This window comes from Tyto alba, unplaced genomic scaffold (genome assembly GCF_018691265.1).
Source record: "Tyto alba isolate M040663 unplaced genomic scaffold, T.alba_DEE_v4.0 Super-Scaffold_7, whole genome shotgun sequence".
In the NCBI taxonomy this organism is placed as follows: domain Eukaryota; kingdom Metazoa; phylum Chordata; class Aves; order Strigiformes; family Tytonidae; genus Tyto; species Tyto alba.
In genome coordinates, this window is record NW_024881328.1 from 23,232,626 (window position 1) to 23,255,529 (window position 22,904).

Consider the following 22,904-nt stretch of genomic DNA (forward strand, 5'->3'; position numbering starts at 1 on the left):
GCTGTCTCTGCAGTTCTGCTCGAGCAACCTGAGCACACAAGAGGTCTGTTTTGCAGCTTGAGGCTCTGCTGCTGCTCCAGGGAACGGCGGCTCAGGCTGCAACATCAAGGCAGGAGTGTGGGCAAAGCGTTCTTGGTGAGTGTTTCATAGCTTTGGTGGGGTCATGGAGTGGACTGTTGCTGAGCCCTTGACAGCCATCTTTTAAATCAGTCCTGCCCAACATTAAGCCTGCCTGTCGCGATTGGAGCTCCATTTGTTCTTGGGAAATAGCTGTGCAGGACCACGAGATGGCGTGCAATAGTTTCTTTTTGCAGACTTCACAGGATTAGGCTCAGCAATGAGGGTGGTTGGTTGGTTCCCGCCCCCCTCACGCCCCCCCAGCAGCAACTGTAGTCAAATGGATGCCAGCTGGATGCTGAATGACAGTACTTCAAGGAATCGCAGATAACTGCAAAACCCACTGATTTGACGGCAGAAATGGCCTGGGTTTAAGCTGTTTCTAAATTCCAGAATTTTGCTGGCAGTTTGCTGACTTAAGCCAAGCTAACCACAGGGCAGGGTGAAAGTTTGTTTTGAAGACAGCAGATTCTTACAGGCAGGGACTCGTTTGAGATACCATAATGCTGAAGGAGTGGCCTGGGTAACATTTCCAACCTCTCAGTGATGTAAGTGCTGATTATGGAATTAAGTTGAAGGGATAAGGATCAGTGATGTTTGATTGTGGCGCCCAGTCTTCCTCACTTATACACAGGCTTTGTCTGTACTAGTCAAATAAATGTGTTCAAAATCACTCCCTACCATGGAGGCCCCACTGGCACCAAGCTCAGATTCTTTGGTTCATCTCCTGGACTTAGACACCTAGCATCTGTCTCAGTTTAGATTTGAACCCTGTAATGGTAGGCAAGAGTCTGTCTGCAAAAGTGTTTCTTCATGTCTAAGTGTTTGTAATTCATAACTAACGCATGCTTTGTAGTCCTGCTCTGTACATTCTTCATGGTAGTGCCAATGGCTTAATACATATTTGCGCAGTCCAGCACAGTGTCTTGCACTGTGCTGCACCTTTTAGTAGTAACTTTAGCTCAGCAAACAAAAAATCTTCAAACTGATTTGTCTGTAACATCTGTTGTTGAAACCTTCTTTTAGCTGTGTTATAATGGGGAACCAACACCTACCGTAGCATAGGTTTAAAGTGAAATACTTAAGGTGCAAGAACTAATCTCAAAAAAACAAGCAAATCACTGCCCCAATCAAACAGAAAACTTAATTTAGCTCAGGTGAATCTCCCAACAGCTCTGCCCTGCAGCCCAGACAGGAGAGTTAAAGCATAGTAATATGCCATTTTGCAGAATATCTAGAAGATCTGCAGGTGGTGGCTAGAGAGCAAGCAAGCTGAGCAAGGAACAAATACATCCTTTTCCAGAAGCCTCAATTCATGTTTATCCTGAGGCCTTCTGAATACATTACGTTGCCAGGGTGCAGCTATCAAATCAGAATTTCACTTGAGTAAATGACTGGTGTTTCTTAGAAACAGCCTTTGTGCATTATTTCAGTTGCAAGTTAGTACCAAAGTGCTGGTTTTGTGCTATGACACACTTGGCATGAGAAACTTTATCAAGACTTAGAGTTCAAAGGCCACAGACCTGGCATGTGGAGACCTGCTCTGGCTGAGAAGGGTTAAGGCAGGGTGCATGGGATTGCTACCTTACTCACTCACAGCGGGGAAGTGCAGTCCTGTCTCTGTCCCTGGGCCACATGCCAGCTCTTCCTTGCACCTGGAAAGGCAGAATTTTGCCCAAAGGGGAGGCTGCAAACATTATTATTACTCTGCACTGACAAGCTGACTATGGCCCTATCAAATAATCACGTTCTTGGTCTTAGAACTTTTATTCTATGGGATCAAAAGGTATGTTCATCCTTAGTTGTGCAATGTAGTATTTTTACTCTATCAGACCACTTTCCTGTGTTAGGCTCAGAGTTCATCCATCTTTAAAGCTGCATTCCAGCATTGCTCAGCTCACCCACAAGAGAGAGCTTCAGAGACCAGAGAGGTCAGGCTCACCTTGGGCAGCCCGTGGCAACAATGAAAGCCACTTCTGCCAACAAAACAATCCATTTTAATAACAGTACTCTTGTCTGAGAGCTGTTTACTCTGCCAGCAAGCAGTTGCATATTCACATGCTTTGTTCATTGCCCTTGCAGCTTAGGTGAGCTATGAAACCCCAACAGAAGCTAAAAAAAGGAAACATGAGTGATGAACTTGAGCCACAAAGCCTATAGTCAACATAGGCTTGCTAATTATGTAAGAAAATCCTGCAATCCATTATAATATTAGCAAAAGCAGTGCAGAGCTATGCGCTTTACATTTGACAGAGGTGCTGGATGTAATGGGGATCAATGAAGGTCGACTTGTCTGACCTTCTGATGTGCTGAAAGGACATTATAGCGCTGCCCAGGTCCTGGTCCCCAAAGCCATCCCTTCCCAGCTGTTGCGATTTGCCAGCCAACATCATCTGCTGGCAGCTTTCATGAGCAAATGGCTCATTTCAGTGTTCTTACTCCTACATGAACAGTAGTCACAAATAACAAATTTTCAGCCAACACCACTATATTCTCACCTGGTGTAAGAGAAATAGCTTACAGTTCTTTGTACTGGAGAGAGCAAGCAAGCATACACATAGTTCAGTAACTAAAATTTAGCAGTGACCATCTTGCTACCATCTCACCCTTAGCCTTTAAGCTGATTTGCTCTGAAATTCTGATTTTTGAGTCTTCAAAATAGTCGTCTTTAAAAACAAACTGAAGATTGAAAGCCTCCCATCCTTGCGTTTCTAATTACCCATTGTATGGCATTGGAGCTATGCCTATACTGTGTGCTTGAATTGGCATGTACCATCAGGCAGTGCTTAGACAATTTAAAGAAAGGATCTGGGAACTAAAGCTAGCTCAGAGAAATAGTGCAACTTATTTAAGAAACATTAGAAGTTAGAAACAAAAGTTGAAGTTTTTGTAAACAGCAACTCAGTATTAAGTTACTAGGCATCAGTCAAGTTTCATCAACTATGATGCTAAAAGCTAGAGCTGTAAGAAAAGATATAAGCTATTTCACAACACTGTTTATGCCCTCAGGTGAGTTTGTTTTCACTTGAGACAGGGAACAGAACAAGCATGGTCCCAGGCACACTTAGTGGTGACACTACTTTACTAAGGCTCAGAAGTCTGACAATAGGAGATGTTTTTGTACATATAATCAGTGCTTGGGTAAAATCCTTTTAGAGAGCAACTGCAACTGCTAAGAAAATAGAAACCAACTGGAAGTCTGTGTATTGCCAGCTAACATGCTGGGCACTGGAAATGGCTGAATTTGTAAAACAATTACCTTTTGTTTCAAGGTTACATTTTTATTTTAAACAGATTTCTTACCCATCTTACCAGTAACACCTATTCAGAAAGAAGACCAAAAAAAACCAAACCAAAACCCACACTTGCTCTCTGGGCACTAACTGTGTAATAATGAAAAGGTACTTACCGTTCCTAACCCACTTGACTGTTTCCTAACTACAGAAAAAATAACAAAAATAACGTTCTTCTGGATTGCACTGTGCTTCTGAATATTTTTAGCCTAAAAGTACACATCATAAAGGAGTGGGAAGACTTTTAGGACTTCAGGGTGAGATAGGAAGAACTTTGAGGAACTGAACCAAATATTTTTCAAATGCTCCTTGGAAACTGCCATATGTCACTCATACAGAGGCATGCTTGGGCATCCTTACCTGGCAGAGTCACATTGCTGGAGTTTAGTATAAGCGTAATCTGCTCCAGAGTCTCTCACCAACTTGCAGAGGTGCTTGCTTCAGCCTTGAATCCTGTCCTCGCAGCGCCTACCTGTCTGCCTGACAACTCAACACCATCTCCCCATAAGGCCCCTTCTCTAAAGGACTTGTTGCCTCGGTGGCTGGCCTGTGGGCATCTTGTTCAGTATATCATCTTCCTCCCCTTTCTCTCTATTTGCCTCACTCCCCATGTCATTTCTAGATGGGGCTATGTCGTATTATTCAGGAAGACTAGAAAGGGTTGCTAAAAACACAGGGAGATTTCTTGTGGTGTTTAGGAAGAGAGATGCTGAAAGAGACCTGTTAAAGGACAGAAGCCAGTTGCCTTTCTCCTTACTAATCACTGCATTTGGCACTCTGCTTGGCTACTCCACAGAGCAGAAGGGGTCCTACTGTCACCTCTTGCCTAGGACTCCTCATCTGCCATCCTCCCACGGGGAGTGCCCATGTTTTTGAACTACTTCTTGGACTTTCCAAGAAAGGAGCCGAAGTCGGCACCCACATCCACTGCCAGCTGGGCTTTGCACACCCTGGTGACCCCCACTTCAGCTGCAGCCTGTGCTCCACCTCAGAGCAGCTGCAGTTTTCCACCTCTGTGGCTTCGGTGGAAGACGTGGGCTGGCCTGAGGGAGGATTGCGAGTCAGCGGGTGGGAGAGAGCGCCTGCAGACATTGCCCTGCGCCTGACACCCAAGACACCACATCCCATCACTGTGAGGGCACAGCAGCAGTTTTCAAGAGGCAAGTTAGCAACAAGCAGCTCGCTCACACTCATACCTGTCGCCTGCTGGAGGAGAGGCACCACGCATTCTTCAAGGAGAACTCTTCAAAAGGATTAAAAGAAAGCAGTTGTTATCGCACATGGGGCTGAACTTGAACAACCTCTACGATTGATTGCGATGCCGAGAACATCTCAGGATCACACCACAGCTTCAAGTGCAGGGTCTTTGCCTCTAGCCCCATGTGCCAGGTAAGGGGAATGTTGGCTGTTTAAACAGCAGGTGCACTTCACCAGAGGAGGGTGTTTGTTAAGTTCTGTACATATTGCCTTATAAAGACTAAAAAGCGTGCTTTCTGAAATAAAGACAGTATTTAGATTGATTAGGCAAATAATAAATAATGTCCTTAGCCTCCCATCTGCAGCAGTCTTCAAATGCTGGACATATGGCACCTTTCCAGACTACATGCCAGCCAGTGAAGCATACCTGGTGATTATTATTTCACCCACCTTTGGCGGGAAATAAAACATCTGTTTAATCCTAACAGTGGGACTCCCCAGCAGTTAAGCTAAGATGATTAAAAAATGAATATATTTGAAAATTATGTTTAAAGCAGCAGAAAGTAGTGATAGACTTCAAATTTTATAAGACTTCAGTCACTGAGACTTTGAGAGCCATGGGATGTTTCGTGGCCTTAGCCAGTCAGGACCTCTGTTTCATAGCTCAGTCAGGGAGAAACCTTTGTTTTTCAAAAGGGCATCTTTTCAGCTGGGCTCAAGGGACAAGTGGTTGTGGCTCTGGACTGCTCACAAGTGGAGTGGCTCTACTTGCTGCTGCTCTCAGTTCTGGTTACCAATAGTATTTCTCATTGCTGTTCAATCACAAGGCAGTGTTAAGTGCTTGAACACTTGGACTACTAATGTGAAAAAGCAGCATGAGCAGTCATGCTAGTCTGTGGAATATATAAGCAGATGAAGATATTCTTGGGGGGTGCAGAACAACTTCTGAAACGATCTGTTACCCTGGAAAGTTAAAACCAGTATTATTGACTAGGACTGAGTAGCCCATGGGCTGACCGAATAGCTCCACTGGGCAGTGACGAAGGGGAAGGACAGCTCTAAGTCTCACATCCTAGAACAGCAGCAGAGCCCTAAGTGGTCAAAAGAGGCAGCCTCAAAAAGAAGAAGGGATATTTACTGTGGGTGATACAGAGTGGTCCAGTGAAACTGAGCAAAGGGAACTTTAGACCAAATGCTTGCAATAATTCCTATGCCTCAGATTCATCTGCATAACAGTCTTAGCAGGGAAGTATTCAAATCCCCTTCCAGAAAAGGGCAAAACAAAGTCTTGTGTTCAGCAACCCAAAGAATAAGCCTGTGCTGAATTACTGGAACAAGATGAAAAACATTTGCTGTTTTGTGGGATTCATCGCGCTTTACCCTCTTCATATCCAGCAGAGCCTGCTCACAGACCCTGTAGTGCTCCTCTTTGAACTGGTTTGGCTCAGTGGGTGGACAGGCATTTAGTTAGTGGTGGTCACTTTGGAGGGAGGAGGGTTTGAAGAATCTTTATTCTACAGGCAGTCACTGAGAACAGATTCCAGCTGGCTGCAAGCACTCCCACTAGGATGTGAAGCACAGCGAAGTCTTAAGTGAATGATGCTTCTGAGCACCCTTGTCAACCAGTAAGCACAAGCTCCCTGGCATGCATGGCAGCACTGAAATACACTGAGTCATAGTCATTATTGTGCCACCTCTTAGGAAACAGCTGATTTGGCTGCAGTTTGCAACAACAGATGTGGACTAAACCCTCCAAAAATTTGTATCCATTTGTGGCAGTAGTACATGATAAAAAAGAGCCTGAGTCCAACCAAAGACACACCTGAAAAGCAAAATGGGACTTCGGTAAACTCGACTTTGCCTATTGCACCCACTTCTCTATTGGCTTTGACTAGGTCAAAAAAAATGTCCAGCCCCTGCTGCTGCAGGTAGCTGTTGTCCTTTGCTCAGCAATAAAATCAGCTATTGGAGCAGAGCTGTGACACAGTCTGCTATTCTGCTTATGGGCTCAGAGCTACTAAGGCTGGGCAAGATCATGACCATCTTCCACCCTCACCTGCCACAGTATGCCCACCACAAAATGTCACCATGAGTTCCTGTGTGAGTTTCACATTCCTGGATGAGTTAGAGCATATTTTGAGAAGGAATTCAAACCTCAGTTGATAGTGGTGGATTATATACCTACAACTATTAGAACTCTTACTGTGTTTTGTTTCCCTCACTGGCAGTAAGGGGCAAGCTTTCCCTTCCCGTTAGGGTCTTTGTAATATTGTGTGAAATGGCATATTTTCAAGGGTCCACTGCAAAAAAAGAGTGCCTTGCTTGACTGTTGGCTACACATTCACAGGTGTCTTTTCTGTCAGTTATTGATGCTATCAAGAAAGCTGCATCCCTTAAAAGGCTTCCAGCTGAATTTAAGCTCCAGGCCAGATACTTTCTCTCTGCAGGGCAACTTTTACCATCAAATCTCACTGGAACAAGAAGGCTTTAAAACTAGGAAAAAATGAATGAGGAAATCAGTGATACCAATTATACACCAAATGAAGATAAGTCCCTCTGTCTCATTAGCACTGTTTAATTATGCTTGGATTTAAATTCTAAATATAGTTCATAAGAATTCACAAGGGCAAGTGTTTGCTTCCAGTGTTGTAATCCTCTCCATATCTAATACTTCTCTCTGCTATAAGATCAACAGTTTTAAAGACCTGTCTGCTTGAGTTATAAACAAAGAAAATGTTGACACTTCACCCCTTAGAAGTGAAAAATGATGGTTAAGCAATGGCTTATGTTTGATATTTGCATTGCTGTGAGAGTCCAGCCGTCTCAGCTGACTTCTCAGCTTCCTATGGTGGGACTGTGTGAACACGTGAAAAGAGTTCTTGCTACAAGGTTCTATACTCTTAACATAGCAGAAGCAGTAAATTTTCAATATGCATGTGTGTATGTATTAATGTATGCACGTGTCTGTCTGTCTATCTATCTCTTTAAATGAAAAACAGAAACGTTTGCAGGATTTTGAGTCTTATCTCCCCAGTCTCTATCAAGCACTTGACCTAATCTACCCCTCTTTGGGATTAATTTTAACCTCTTTACCAGTTTATGACTACAAACCTGGAAACAAATATTATTTTGAACTACTTGACTCAGTCCAGTTACTAGTAATTCTAGGATTCTAGAAAGCCACCCTAAATCTGGGTCTTCTATTGAGGGGTTCATCTGAGAAAGAGAGGAGACCTGTTCCCCAACTCACCGGAGTAAATGCCCCCAGAGCCAGTTGCCTGCTCACCAAGAGAAGCCTACTCATAGAACATGTACAATGCAGCTGTCCAAAACATCAGAGGAAATCTTTCCAGTTGAGAAATGTGGGGTTTAAACAAGCATTTCTGCACCAGCCAGTGCTAAAAGAAGGGAATGGGACAGTTCAGCAAGGGAGGAGAGAAGCAAACACCCTTTTCCCCTTCCAAGTCTGGTTAGAAAGTCGCAGTGTTAAGAAGCCCAAGTAAGAAGACAGATTTCCAAAACATCATCAGCATTTCTGAAAGTACATTGAGTGCAAACATGCTGCCTAGCACGGCACTAGTCTTTGCTAATCCTCTGTCAGTGGTTTTGTTTGACTCAGAAATTCTATTAATTAATCTAACCACATATAAAGACTATTGATTGAGAATTTTACTGCCCTCAAAACTACAAGTTTATTGCACTTATGAACACATTTTACATTTGCATCCTGGATTAGTATGTATCTGCCAAGAACAGATGTAATTGCTTAGTTACAGTGCGCAAAGGCATCGGATGCTCAGTATAGGCTCAGCTTTGGGTGTCCAAAAGATAGTGAACATAGATGCAGTATTAGATATGAACTTCAGATGCTTGAATTCATGCAGGACCTACAGGAATAATGACTTTCATGCCCATAGGATAGGGGATAATTAGAACACCACATTCTTCCTACATTAGTTTAGTCAGGGAATGATTGAAAAAGATGGTGGGTTTTTGTAACTCCTACTCTCTAGAGACAATTATGCACAATTGGCGCTGAGTGCTTAAATGCTGGTAGCACCCAGATCACTGAAGTGGCTGCTGTGATTGTTGTTTCTTGGAAATTTCGGTTCTTCGTAATCCCTCAGCAAACAGCATGGCCCAGCATGGGCTGTGTGCTAGGCCTCTCTTGTATGCTAAAAAAAGCATTGGCTTGGTCAAGTATTTGTGTGATGGTACAAAAGAAACACTAAACTAACCAGCTACCTGAGGGCCCCATGGGAGGAGATGTTGACTTGCAGGGGGATGTTTCCTACATCTCTTACTGGTGGCTTTGCCTGCAGCTGCAGAACATCTCTGCTGTTTGCTGCCAGGTGAGAGATAATCTCTCCTCACCCCCTTGCCCGCCTCTTAACATGACTGATTTTAGTCAGTGAATGAAGCTAGTATGCCACCCGCAAGGTTAGGATTAATAGCTGTCGTGTGGAGGAACACTCTTTGTTCCAAGCCCTGGCTGAAAAGTTTCCTCCCTGTCAAACTGAGCATAGACCTACAAACACTGAAAGCAGACTCTAATCTCTAGCAGTTTAGAGGGGTGTAATGCAAACATGAAAGAACATAACTGCTGGATACAACTCATTGCTTTAATGAGAACATGCCCTTGGGGTTTATGACAAACAAATTCCAGTTGCTTTATTGCATTGTGTCTGACTTTCCCCCTGTCGTTTCAGCTGGATACAGCACACTGTTGGATCATGCCTAGAGAAGGAAGTTATTTGTGCAACTGTAGAAGGTAGGAGAAAATCTCTGGCAAGGTGTCCACACAATGAAAATTTAAGAATACTGGTAGAGTAGCCAGCCGATTGCCCTCATTAAGAGAGGTGCTCCTCCTGAGGGAAAGCCAGCACACCAAAGGCCAGCTGTGAGGGTAAGCCTGCCTCTGGGGAAGCCTCTCTTCTTCCAGGGGCTCTAGAGGAAGCAGACCCAGGCAGCAGGGCAGCCTGAGCTGAAAGTGAAGATCTGTCCTGCACCAAGCTAAGATGCTGCCATTTCATAGAACCATAGAATGGATAGGGTTGGAAGGGACCCTAAAGATCATCCAGTTCCAACCCCCCTGCCATGGGCAGGGACACCTTCCACCAGACCAGGCTGCTCAAAGCCCCGTCCAACCTGACCTTGGACCCTTCCAGGGAGTGGGCAGCCACAGCTTCTCTGGGCAACTTGTGCCAGTGCCTCACCATCATCACAGTAAAAAATTTCTTCCTTATATGTAATCTGAATCTTCCTTCTTTCAGTTTAAAACCATTAGCCCTCATCCTATCACTACACTCCCTGATAAGGAGTGCCTTACCATCTTTCTTGTAGGCTCCCTTTAAGTACTGGAAGGCTGCTATATAGTGTCCCCAGAGCCTCCTCTTCTCCAGGTTGAACAACCCCAACTCTCTCAGCCTGTCCTCAAAGCCGGGTGCTCCAGCCACCCAGTCATCCTCATGGCCTCCTCTGTACCCGCTCCAGCAGGTCCATATCTTTCTTATACTGGGGGCCCCAGAGCTGACACAGCACTGCAGAGTAGAGGGGGACAATCCCCTCCCTCGACCTGCTGGCCACACACTGCAGCCCAGGACACAGGTGGTTTTCTGGGCTACAAGTGCACATTTCTGGCTCGCAGTCAGTTTTCCATCCACTACTATCCCCAAGTCCTTCTCCACAGGGCTGCTCTCAGTCCTCATTTCCCAGCCTGTATTTATGCATGGGATTGCCTCAACCCATGTGCAGGACATTTCACTTGGCCTTGTTGAACTTCATGAGGTTTGCATGGGCCCATCTCTCAAACCTGTCAAGGTCATTCTGGATGGCATCCCTTCTCTCCAGCGTGTCGACTGCACCACACAGCTTGGTGTCATCAGGTGTTTCCCAAAGTGTCTCTCCCCTGCTCCCCACACTCGCTGGTGCTCACACCCACTGCCTGGCACTGGTGCCCACACCCGTGTGGCTGATCAGGGCCTTGGGTCAGCTCTCAGTCCTGGCTGAGAAGTAACCCAGCCAAAAGGAGTGCTGCATTTTCATCCAGGCCTGCCAGGCGATGAGAGCTAGCACACATCTGGGTGGTCATTGGTCTGGAGGCAAGGGAGGCTGTGGGTGCAAAGGGCTTGGGGGTGAGCCCTTGATTAGCTTACACTGGAGGCAAAAAACACAACTCCAGCTAGGAATGTAAAACTGAGTGGTATTAAATCCTGGACCTGGACTAAACCAGGAGCATCATAGCTCTCACGCCTTTTGTGACTTTAGTCCAGTAGCTATAAGACAGTTTTTTTCCCTCCAGACTCACAAATTAGTGCAAAACGATATTTTTAATTATTAAGATAGAGACTTCTAACATACAGCCACACCCTAATGAAATCAATTTATGTGAAACACTCAGATACTTTTTGCATTAAATATTTGTCTTGGGACAAAAATTCAACAAAATATTTAATGCTAAAAGGATATTTAATTGCTCTAAAACACAACAGCTATGATACTAGGATTAGTAACTACCATGTTATATTTTTTAAGGGAAAAACTCTCTCGCAGATTATATATTGCAGTATCTATCATTATTTCTTTCAGTTTAGAACACCTCCTATCATTAATTCTCCTTTATTAGCACTATGTCCTATGAATAGCATGTTAGAAATCATAAGCAGTGACATCACAAAGAAATGCGTGACTTGAAAATGATAAAATGATATTCTAAAAGGCCTCTGAGTTGTGATTATGTAATTTCAAATTACAAGAATAGCAGTTATAAGAATAAAGTCCAGAGCATAGAAGAGCTGAATTTCCAGACATTTGCAATTGTAAATATATCCTGTGAATCTTGCTTCAAACTATTAGGTATCAATAAATGCATTTTATAGATTCATCATTATAGTATGTGAGCACATAAAAGTACAAATTTCTTAACAACAGGCTAGGGCTTAAAACAAAACTTGAGGAGACAAAATTCAGAATTGTTAGAGTTAAGTTCTTTTACAGATCCTTTTCCCAAACACTGAAACTCAATACTGCTATGAACTCCAAACAGAAGTCAATTTTCACTCCAGAAGCTTTGATTCTTATTTCAAGACTCCTGCTCCAAGTCAGATGGATTCTATAAACTGCTAAGTTTTCTTCCACCCTTTGTTACAAGCTATTCTTCTCTGCTTTCCATAAGCTATAAGAGAAATGGTTTTCTCTTAGTATTTATTGAATCGATAGCCAGCCAAGCACAGCCGAATGCTAGCAAATACTGATACTCCATGCCAATTTCTAAGAAAATTAGTGTCATTAATATTTAAATCCTCTTCTTGCAGGAGGCAGAGGAGCCCTGGCCCAATATTCCAGAGGGATGAGCAGTCCTGACCACTCAGTCACAGCACCTGCTGCCCTGATAATGCCGTGCCCAAGCTCTGTGTCACACCAGTGTGGGGTGCAGGCAGGTAAAGGAAATGTTTAGCAGTCGGAATACAGCACCTTGCTTTGCCATCTAGTGGGCGCTGCGAAACTGTGTGCTTCCTTCTCCCCTGGGCTGCTGGCAAGTATGTCTGATGCAGATCTCCAGTGGCAAGCCAAACTTTGATGTACCTCCACAATTTTGGGCCGAGGCCTATCTATGAGCAGCAAAATGCTGCTTATAAAGTTGTGATGGTTCAGGCACCACTACTCTTCCCCTTGTGCCCTTGGCTTGCTTTCTATATATCTGAATATGAAACACAATGTAAAACTTTGCCACTAGCTATATAACAATTCACCTTACATCCACCCAGTGCACAGTGACTGAATCTGAGTGTTCTGGACATTCAGCAAGTTATCTAAGTGAGCACAGCTCAAGTGTCATTTCAGTCACACCATCCATCTGGAGCCTTGCCTAGCTGATTCCTGCTTGCTTTTCCCCAATTTCAAATAGGAATGGCTCAAGTTGGCTTTTCACCATGATCTCTGTGCCCTGTCTGTGTTGCTCCTTTGCACAAAACTAGCAAAATCCTTTGCAACCTAAGTAATACTTTGCAAAACCCGAAAGGAGGAAAACATGACCTGACTCAATGAATTAAGAAAAGAGGCCTTCACATTGCTGCCTGATGTTAACAGAGCAAGCACATCAAAGCATGCCCCAAAATAAAAAAAGCTATCTCAACGTAATTCAGCTGAATTCCTCTCAGTGGTCTCTGAGATAAGGAGAAAAACCCCAATCTTTACAGTTTTCACCATTATGATCATGTTTTGGTTAATGTGCTGCCTATATATTATGGTTTTAATTTTACCAATATATTAAGGTATTAATATAAGTGGAAATGTATGAGGTTTATTAAAAACACAGGAATTCTGGCAGATGATAAAGGATGAGTGAGGAATAATTCTTTTATATTATCTGTACGGGTTTTGTTAATTGGGTGACAGAACAATAACCTTTATGATATGCTAATTTGTAAGATTGGAATGTGTTTGGGCTCAGTAATAAAACTGTCCTGACATCTGACAGCTCTAAGAAGACAATTTATAAGATCAGGCTCAGCACCTGATACATCCTTATGTAACCCTACAAGCACCATGTGGATTTTGTGGTATTATATAAATGTATGTGAATTGACATTTAACCAATGGAATAAGATGCTCCAAATTCATTATGGACAATTTTTCATGTCTAGTTTGCCAAGTAATCTGTTACTTACCTGGTTTTTCACTAGAAAGTCATGCAGGGAAGGTATTCCAGTGCGCAAATCAGTGATGAGAGTTCTGCCAGCTGCCAACGAGCCACAGCTGCAAGCCTGAAAAGAACCATTTGTACACTAGTTAGGGTGATTATTTTTGTCATGAAGAAAGTTTTCCACTATGAAAATGTGCAAAGCTGTGCAATAACTCTTCATGTGGCTGTTTAGAGGGACAACCTAGGAGAATGAATGAAATTGCACCTTCTCACTAAGTCAGCCCCACATATGTGACCATTTGGCAGATCCTGTTCCTCTGTCATGCTCAGCCCAAGGGCAGATGAGGTAAAAGGTAGAAATCTGAGAGCATGGAGGAACATGTTTTACTTCTCTGAATCCTTTAAGTCCTTGCTAGTCCCATCGTTTTTAGTGGAAACTGCTGTTCTACCAATGAAGGCAAGCAGAGATCTGTTGGATCTGCTCACACACGCACAAAGAAGTGCAGTTCTTAGTGGTCTGTCCTGCAAAGCTCTCACCAATGCTAATGGGTAGTCAGTTCCCTTTTCCAGCTTTCCTTCCAGGTCTGCTAAAATCCTGAGTGTGTCCCAACAGGTTAAGACACAAGAAACCACCTTTCCTGTCTTTATCTTGCATTCACACCACTGAGAATCCTTTTCTGGAAGCATTAGTGGGATATAAATAGGAAGGTTCTCATGTTGCAAAGTACATCCCTATGTATTCAAATAGTATTTCTCAAGGCCCTGCACACATTACCCCATTATTACACTTACCCTTACAGGAATTTTTGCTACCCATCCAATTGCTAACTATTGCATGCTTCAGGAATGCATCCTCCACACATCATGGACTATGACTGCATGGTCACATACTGGAGCACTTCTGAACACAGCACCAGTCCAGCTGTCCTAGACGTTGCAAAACCAATGCCTGAGGTCTGGAAGATGCATATTTAAGCATCACAGGTTCTCATTCTGCACATGTCCCGGTTCCAGTTATTCCATTGCAGTGAAAGTTGTACAGACAATATATAAATTCAGGTTAAAAGGCATTTGGGCAATAGGAAACACATACTGCCAGATCCTACCTAGGAGTACTACAATCTGAAATTATCATCTCTGCATGTATTATATACAAGCCTTGGACTTGTAGATGTGTGTGGCACTTTTATCCCTTCAACTAGAATCATCAAGAAAATAAACCTTATGCTTGTACACACAGCCAGGGTATTTAACATAATGTACTGCCTTTCATAAAAACACATACAATTGATTTTTAAAATTATCATAGATCTCTATTAGGAAACAACATTTAGAAGTGGATTTGAGAGTGCATAAAGACTCCTTTCCTTCTGTCCTAAGCCATTAATATTTCAGAATCTCAACATCAAAAATAAACTTGATTTTGATATTGATTCAGCAAGGTACTGACAGGCACTTCCAAGCACTGAAGCACTGGATCATGCTTCTGTCTCTTTGAGCTATAGCTGCTCCCAGACCTTACTGAAGTCAATGACTCTGCTAAGGACCTTCATTCCAGTCTCAGTGAAGGGAGCAATTATGCAACCCTTGTGTGCATCAATACTAAAAATAACAGGAAGCCACAACCCCACGTCACCTGCAAAACTGATTCGAACTCTGTGTATGGGTAAACAGTTTTCCCAAGAGTAACAGCGAATACGAGGGTGATGTCCCGGGATTGCTTATATTTTCTACACTGAAAGCACAACTGCCAGACTACAGAAACAATACTGGTCTCGAGGCTGAGGCCATGGCATTCTTTTCCCAGGAAAGACTTTTTTCACTGAGCTGCAGAGTTGTGCATTGCTGAATACCGTGGCATAGCTTCCACATGAGAGCAAGAAAACACCTTACTTGGCTAACTGACTTGGTGGTAGCACATCCTCTGAGGATACAGCAAATGCAGTTTTGATCTCCATCACTTTTTAAACAGAAAGTCCCTGTGCATGTTTTAATGATGCACAGAAGAAGATACCCACAGATTTGCTCAAGAGGATTCTGAAATTCAAACATCATGTAATTTCTTATGATACCTGATTAGCTCTAGAGACACTACAAAATGAGGTTTCTAGGGAAAGCATTTTTCCTTGATTTATGCACAAAATTTTACTGTCTTAGGAAACATAGCACAATGAAAAGATTGCAAGATGACTCAATTACTTAGAGCAAAATAGAAAAAATTAATTTTTTCAACAGCAAAAGTTTTCCTAACATTCTATTGAGAGTTGAATACCTGAAATAAATAATGCAATAACCTCACTTGTTCAGAGGATAATAATCTTAACTCCAAAGGATACTCAAGAAGCATGCATGAAGTTCAAAATTAAATACACGGAGGCTGCACAGAAATCAACGCTCATGTACTACACAAGGGAGAGAACTGTTCTGCATGCCACTGGAAATAATAGGCTTAATAAGCAGCGAGAATGCTAGGAAAAACTGGAGTAGATTGCTTGAATAAGCAATGCAGCCTCCACTGATGGGCATTTTTAAGAATAAGATGGACAGATTTGTCAGGATATAAGTAAACTTGAGCCAAACTTAGGTACTGAAAGAGACTAAAGAGTTCTTCAGGGACCCTTGACTAGTAAGGATTAATGACCAAGCAAAACCTGTTTTGTTTTTGGAAAAGGCACCTGGAAATACATCTGCCTCAGGTGTCAGGTATGTAATGCCAGGCCCCCATATTGGTGACTCAGCAGGAGCTCTTTTACTCCTTTAATCAATCTGTAGTCAGAAAGACATAAAATTGCTGGATTATTTATCACTCTGAAAATATTTGCAGTCTTACCTTTCCTACAAACACAACACAGTCCTCAACTCTACAGTGCATAGCTGCCTGGAGCCAGCTATGCTCCAGGCCTCAGGAGAGGTATTTACACTCTGAAGGCCACAGCAGGATCATGCTGGGACTCTGGAAATGACAATGCCCTGGTCCTGGTGACATGACAGCAGACAGACGTGATGGGCCTGCAGGCACACAGAGTGTGAGACCACAACAGCGAAACACTGTCAGTTCATGCTGCCAGGCACCCCTCACCTGTGAAACTAGAGTCCTCCCTCTGCCAGCATTCGATATGTAGAAAAAATACTTTTAAATAATACAACAGCAATTGTGAGACTGAATTTTCAGCCACTGAAATTGGGAGGCTCTTTCACCACTCTGCCTCCAAATTTTGAGGCTGTCCCTGCCCCAACACCCTGCCCAGCTCCCCCCACCAGGCCGGTCTCCCCAGTCCCCCTTCCCAACGCAATGTCCCACTTCTGGAGGAGACCAGCAAGTCCCAGGGGCTCTTTGAAGAGAAATAAATATCCCAGAGACATCTCTCACCCTTCCTGGTGGCCTCTTCCACCAAGCAGTGTCCCTCAGTGTTTGAGTCCTCTGCAGAAAACATGGCGGCAGACGAGGGGCTGGCTGCCACCTCCTGCCCAGCCAGGGCCCCTCAGCTCCTCCATGCTGCAACAGGAGCAGCTTCAGCCCCAGCAGAGCTGACACCCAGAGCAAGACTGGAGAAGCAGCACTACTGAGGACCTGCACCTGCTCCCCAAACTGGCTGTGCTGTGTCCTGCCTGGCCAGGACAGCTACGGGATGGGGAGGACAGGCCTGGCCGGGCTGGTGGCCCTACCTCAGACTTATGGTTTCTTCACATTCAGGAAGATGGCAAACCTGGAGCAGGAGCACCCAGGATGCTTCAAATCCCAGGGCATGTTTTCCTTTCCAGAGCTTGCTCATTTTAAAGCACACCTTAGCCAGTCACCTGCTCAGGCCATCATTGGCAGCCCCCGGCTCCCACGCGGGGTCCTGGCGGCACAGAGGACCCCTCAGCCACGGCTCGGCACCTCGCGTGCCCGTGACTCGCATACCGAGAGGGCTCCCAGCTTTGTGGGCTTTTGAAAGCCTCTCTAATTATGCAGTGGTTTGCTCATAGCCATAGTGTGTGCTGTCAGTAGCACTTGGGCAGCTGGCCAGACTGCGATGCCCTTCCAGTCTTACTGTGAGTGTTAAGGGCACTTTTTAGAAAATTAAAATATTAACTAGCCTACATGAAAACAGTATCTATCAACTAGCATAGATCAAGTTAATGGTGAATAATGTTCCACACTGAAATCTGAACAACTTCAGTACAAACATAAATAAAATAGTGCCAAAACATGGTGGTTTTCCAGAAACAAGCCAACCATTGTTCACTCTGGCTACAATGATCTGTAGCACTACAATCATAGTTAAAAATGCAGAACTACTCTTACAGTCACCTCTGTTTCATACATAGGATTTTTTTTTAATTATACAGCAATGTAATATTTCAGCATCTTCCAGTAAATACAGAAATTTTCAAGTATTTATGAATTTAAAGGAAGCCTTTTATTTCCAAGGTTTGTTAAAAACTGCCTGATGAAGCTTAACTTCATTCCTTTTGTCCACTTGCTGCTAAGACAGAAGAGACCTTAGGAAATCTAGTGATGGATGACACGTGATGAAATTAGTAAAATGTGCATGAAATACAGACTGAATGACCGATGCATGAATTACCTAGGATTGGATCAGCATTCCTCCACCAGCCGCAGTAACTTGGGCTTCTAGACTCAGCCTCCAGGGTACTTCTATCCCAAGCACGAATTGCTGGATACCAGGCACCAAACTCACATGTCGTCTTGTGACCGCAGAATGACTCCATGTGGAGATACAAAGCTTTTATTAACAGTACTGTAAGATGCTAACACAAACACAATTGTGTGTATTGGAGGTAAAAACCTCACATCTTTGATTCAAATGATGAGATGGTGAATCTCCTTTTCTTTCATACATTTCTGTATGAAGCTTTGATCGAAGTGAGTGTTTAGGTTTCAGAAATGTGTATTTGTAAAGCTGGAGCAAGTGCCATGTATTCAGCCACAACAGCCCTTTCCTAGATGCTAACAATAGGAAAAACAGGTCTGTGCATAATTAGTGCAATGCATAAACCCCCTTAGTCTTAGATAGCTGTAAAATTTCCAGTTACTTAGGTAGTTCTCTAATATATTGCCAAACTTTCCTTTACTAGAGGTAACCATAATACATGCCATATAAATAAAAATACAGTTAACACAATCGTACATCTTTTACTTAAGCAAAACATTATTTGATTTATCTTCTGATATTGACACATGCAGAATAAGAAGGAACGAAATCTAATGTGAGCCTACAGTTATGGCACATTCTTCTTGAACTGTGCACCCAGTCTTGTGTTATGGATGGTGAAAAGGATGCAGTTCCAGTGCTCTGGTGTAATGTAAGGCAGAAGGAGGCACTACTTGAGTCTAATTTTATTCTGTGAGCTAATTTTATTCTACCGTTAAGGAATTCTAGAATGACCTACTGAAATACTTAAAAAGTTGTTTCTGTGAGGTCTATTCAGTGAAATGATGTTTTGGTTACTTCATTACAACAGATGTTTTAAGTTTCACGGAATACTCCCCTTTTACCTCTAATGTTACTTAAATTTATTATTCTATTATTGGCCTTTTGTTTGTAATTAAAGAGAGTGTGCTTTAAATAGGTAAGTGCAGCTCAGTGATATGGTTAGTTGATTTGCCCGTTGCTGAAATGCAAAAACATGCAATGAAAACCTTTAAATTTCAACTGTCATTGTTTATTACTGTTTTGGCTACATTCTCTACAATTTCAGCAGCATCTTAAAGAGACAGTTAATGTTTCTTTATATACAATGAAAACAAAATGGCTTGCAACATCAGAAACAAGAGCAACAGTTTAACTGTACAATACTAAATGAAAACCTGTAGTAATACAGCCTCCTTCTTCTGCAACATGGACAAAATTACATATAGGTATTCAGCATCAAGAACGGGATAGTAAAAAGAATAGTGAATGGGAGAGAGATACACTGTTCTGAAAAATAAGTTTCTACCATACAAGGCAGTTAGAAAATGTTTCACATTTTAAAATATCTGTACAAGCCACAGGAAACATTTCCTTGTTGATAGGAACTTCCAGAAATAGAGAATAACCATGAGCAACTTCTACATGTAGTATCAATGCGCTCTGCAGGTCGAGAACGCAATAAACTGACTTAAAGAACTGTACTGTATATTGCCAACACAGATCTGTTTTACATGCCTTGATTGTTAATGAATTACCTACTCTTAATCTCTCTATAACGTACAGTTGACTTGCACCTTAAGGAGGTCATTTGATTCTTTAGCAAAAGTAAAAGCAACGTCATTTAGCAGCAATTAAAAGCGGCTTGAGGGAGACTTAAAAAAAATACAATATCCAATTAGAAAAAGCCATACTTTAAACATTTGTACAGGAATAAGTTGCTGAAATTTAACTGAAAATGTGACATCTGTACAACAATTTACAATAGAGCTAGAAGGGAATTTATCATTATTCCTGCATAGAACATTATACATGACCTGTTTGCATTTGGTTTCATACTGTTGCTTGCTTTTATCAAAAGCCTGGAAAGTTTCACATTTCAATACCACAGCAAGTATAGTATTTTTATAAAATTGAGCAGATTTCAAAATTAGCAATCTATTTGCGAAGTAAGTACCAGGAATTCCATATCACCCTTCCAATCTAAATTCAGTGAAATACCACCACATTTTTGGAGGTACTAGCCTGAGTTGCCAAATAAAATACTACAATTTTATCTGAGGAATCTGATACAGAACATATCTTTGACCCTCTCACACTCCTTACTTTGGTTTCAAAAGATCAGTCAGTGTCTTGGAAAGATGGCAGTTTATTTAGTTTATAACCAGGCACGGAATTTTTCCTGTGTTTTCAAATTTGCTCACCCTTTTTTATTTAAATAATGAAAAACTACCCTTCATGTTAGAACTTTCCAGTATCAACCAAATGTACTTTAAGTATTAAAAAGATTATTTACAATGTTCCCCAGAAAAAACTAAAAACCTTTTCTTCAGTCTTAAACACAGTATACCTGTTAGTGCGTAACAGGCAGTGTCATACTTCAATGTTTAAAGGTGTTTCTCAAAAGGGTACATTTATTCACAGTCCATGATCCATTCCAATCATACAAATGACACTATGTAGGAGGACTTCAGTCTGAAAACAGAGTTATCAAACTTGTCCTGTGTAAAAACACTCAAATGCTTTTAAGCTCAAGTCTGCATCTGGAAACTACACAAAGGTATCATGCCATTCCTTGGTTGGAGAAATTTCAGTAAGAAATAATGCTTGAAGTAGGTGGTGTAGGGGATGCTGCTAGCCCAGTCATATGCAAGTTTCCTGAAGAATTTGATCTCCTCATATGAGGGAGAAGATAAGGATCATTAGCCAGCTGGTGGACATCAAATCTATCCTCTTTTCGGTATGCTAAACAGCGTCTGATAAAGGCCTAGAAAAGAAATGTAAAAAGCTAGAATACCATTCCAAATAATTATGTCTGCTTAGAAGCAAATATGCATGTCCTCCTGGATGAACTAGTTTCTAAACAAATTCTTGTTCTTATGTAATTCAATTCAAATAACAGTGTAACATTCTACTACTGAGTCCAATGCAAAATGTAATGTCACAGCAGGGGTTAAAAACAACAACAACAAAAAAAATCAGCAAATTGGCTTCAAATAATCACACTTCAAATACATATTTCCATGCTTAGGAACTGTATTTACAATTAAAATACCAGCATCTCACACAGTTAGAATTCTGCATGTGTCATCCCTGAACAACCTAGTAAAAACCAGAAGCAAATGTCAGAGGACAGAAAAAACAGAAAGGGGTTCCATGGAGCTTCTAAAGCCATTCAGCTGTGCAGTAGAAGAAGATTATATAGAAGATGCAGGGACAGAATTTCAATGCTTTAGTTGACCCTTGAAAACAGGCATTACCAGATGTGCCATGACAGACTAGAGCAAAATGTGAAATTTGACAATGGTGGTTTCTGTATTCAAAAGTGATTAAATAACTAACAGACTGTTTAGGAAGCCACTACCTTGATGGAACTCCTTTCCCAGATAAAACTCAATCCCATATGCTTAAAAATACCTAATCAATTGAAGAATTCTGTAGCTAGCTTCCGGACTGTTCTTAAGACACTATGTTATCTTACGTTTAGGTCCATACGATATATGCCAATCATTTTGTGCTCAATGTTTCAGTCAAGTCTTATGTTCAGCATACACAGAACATTTGGTCTCCTGAGAGCTTGGGCTTCAACATTTAATGATAGAAAATCCTTATTATTGCTACAGAACTGAGTAGCACATCATTACTTAATTTAAAAGAATTACATATCTTTTCTTTGATAAATCTGTTCAGCTGTTTGTTCTTTGCTCCAATTAAAAACTGGAGATTAAAGGAAAAAAATCTGTGATGCAAGTTCCAAAGAGACCTTTTAGAATTTACTTCTACAATTCACGTATCCAGCATGAACAAGGTATAAAATAAAAATCGTGCATATCTGTTAATATATATTCATATGTTCTTGGACACTGTGGATTTTAATCATATTCTTCACAGTAAATCCTTCATAAACAATTAATTATTAAGAGTTGTTTGCAAGTTCCTCAGAGTAAGTTTGTGTGTAAAATGTTTGTGAAATACTTGATGATTCTGTGGCACTGCAGACACATTACTGCGATGCAAAGGAGAACACTGCACGAAGTCAGAAAAAGTGAAGAGGAGAAAAGGACGGTTACAGCCTGTAATCTAGCTAACAGTGTCATTTCAGGTTCCATATTTATTTAATTTCCACGTTTTCCAAATCAGAATTTCAGTTTACAAGCTGTTCTTTTCCAACTGCCAGGCCTATAAATCTGAAAGACAATTTGGATTCTAAGTAGTCATCATAAATGGTCTGAATTTACAATTTAGTCTGAAATTGTTTTATAGTATTTCCATCAGAGGATAATTTCTCCCTCTCTCTTACAGCTATCGTGACAATGTTAATAAGAGTGGAGAACACTGAAAGTTTATTTTAGTCTTTCAAACAAACAAACACAAGATGAAATATACAGAGAACATAAAATAAATTGCCAATTCTCCATGCTGAACTGTCTACTCTTTACTGACATCCTCTATGAAAAAACTACTAATGACAATGAAATGCAAAGTTAAAAGACAGGGATAAACTGTTAGCATGTAATGTTATCAGGTATATGATGTGTATTTGCCAACTGAATTCAAGAGACATAATTGGCGGGGGTGAAAAAACAAAAACAGCAAACAAAAACCCCAATTCTTCAAACAAATTTTCATAACCTCAACTGTAACTTGCTCACTAGCACTGCTTTTAGAAAATATAACCGATAGGAATGTACCATAAATTGTAACAGCAGGTTTGTGTACCCAAAAGACTTATTTTCTTGGGAAGTTACAGCCTCTAGAAATAGGTTTCTTCTCCTTTTAATCTTTAGAAGCTGAATCTTAATATCCCAAATTTTTTACAGCTTGTGTCCCAAATCTAAGTGTTTCATTAGTTGCTGAAACTTGAATAGGCATTCTATCTTGGCATTTTTTTCAATGAGCACATCTCTATTGCATCTGGCCATGAATATATCTTTCAAAAATTGGTACAGTTTTACAAACAAGTAACACACATATAATGTTTTCTTCTGTATTCACGAATTGGATTTGCATTATGGA

General features: G+C 41.7%; 1 protein-coding gene across 2 annotated transcripts in view; it reads right to left on the minus strand.

Annotated features, from left to right (window-relative positions):
• Positions 1-18,899: 18,899 nt before the first annotated feature.
• Positions 18,900-22,904, minus strand: part of TLK1 (tousled like kinase 1) — a 70,255-nt gene continuing 66,250 nt past the window's right edge. For both annotated transcript variants that reach the window (XM_032989720.2, XM_032989721.2), the window contains exon 21: positions 18,900-20,655. In XM_032989720.2, coding sequence (XP_032845611.2) covers positions 20,479-20,655 — 177 coding nt within the window. In that variant the 3' untranslated portion in view covers positions 18,900-20,478. The remainder of the gene's footprint in view (positions 20,656-22,904) is intronic.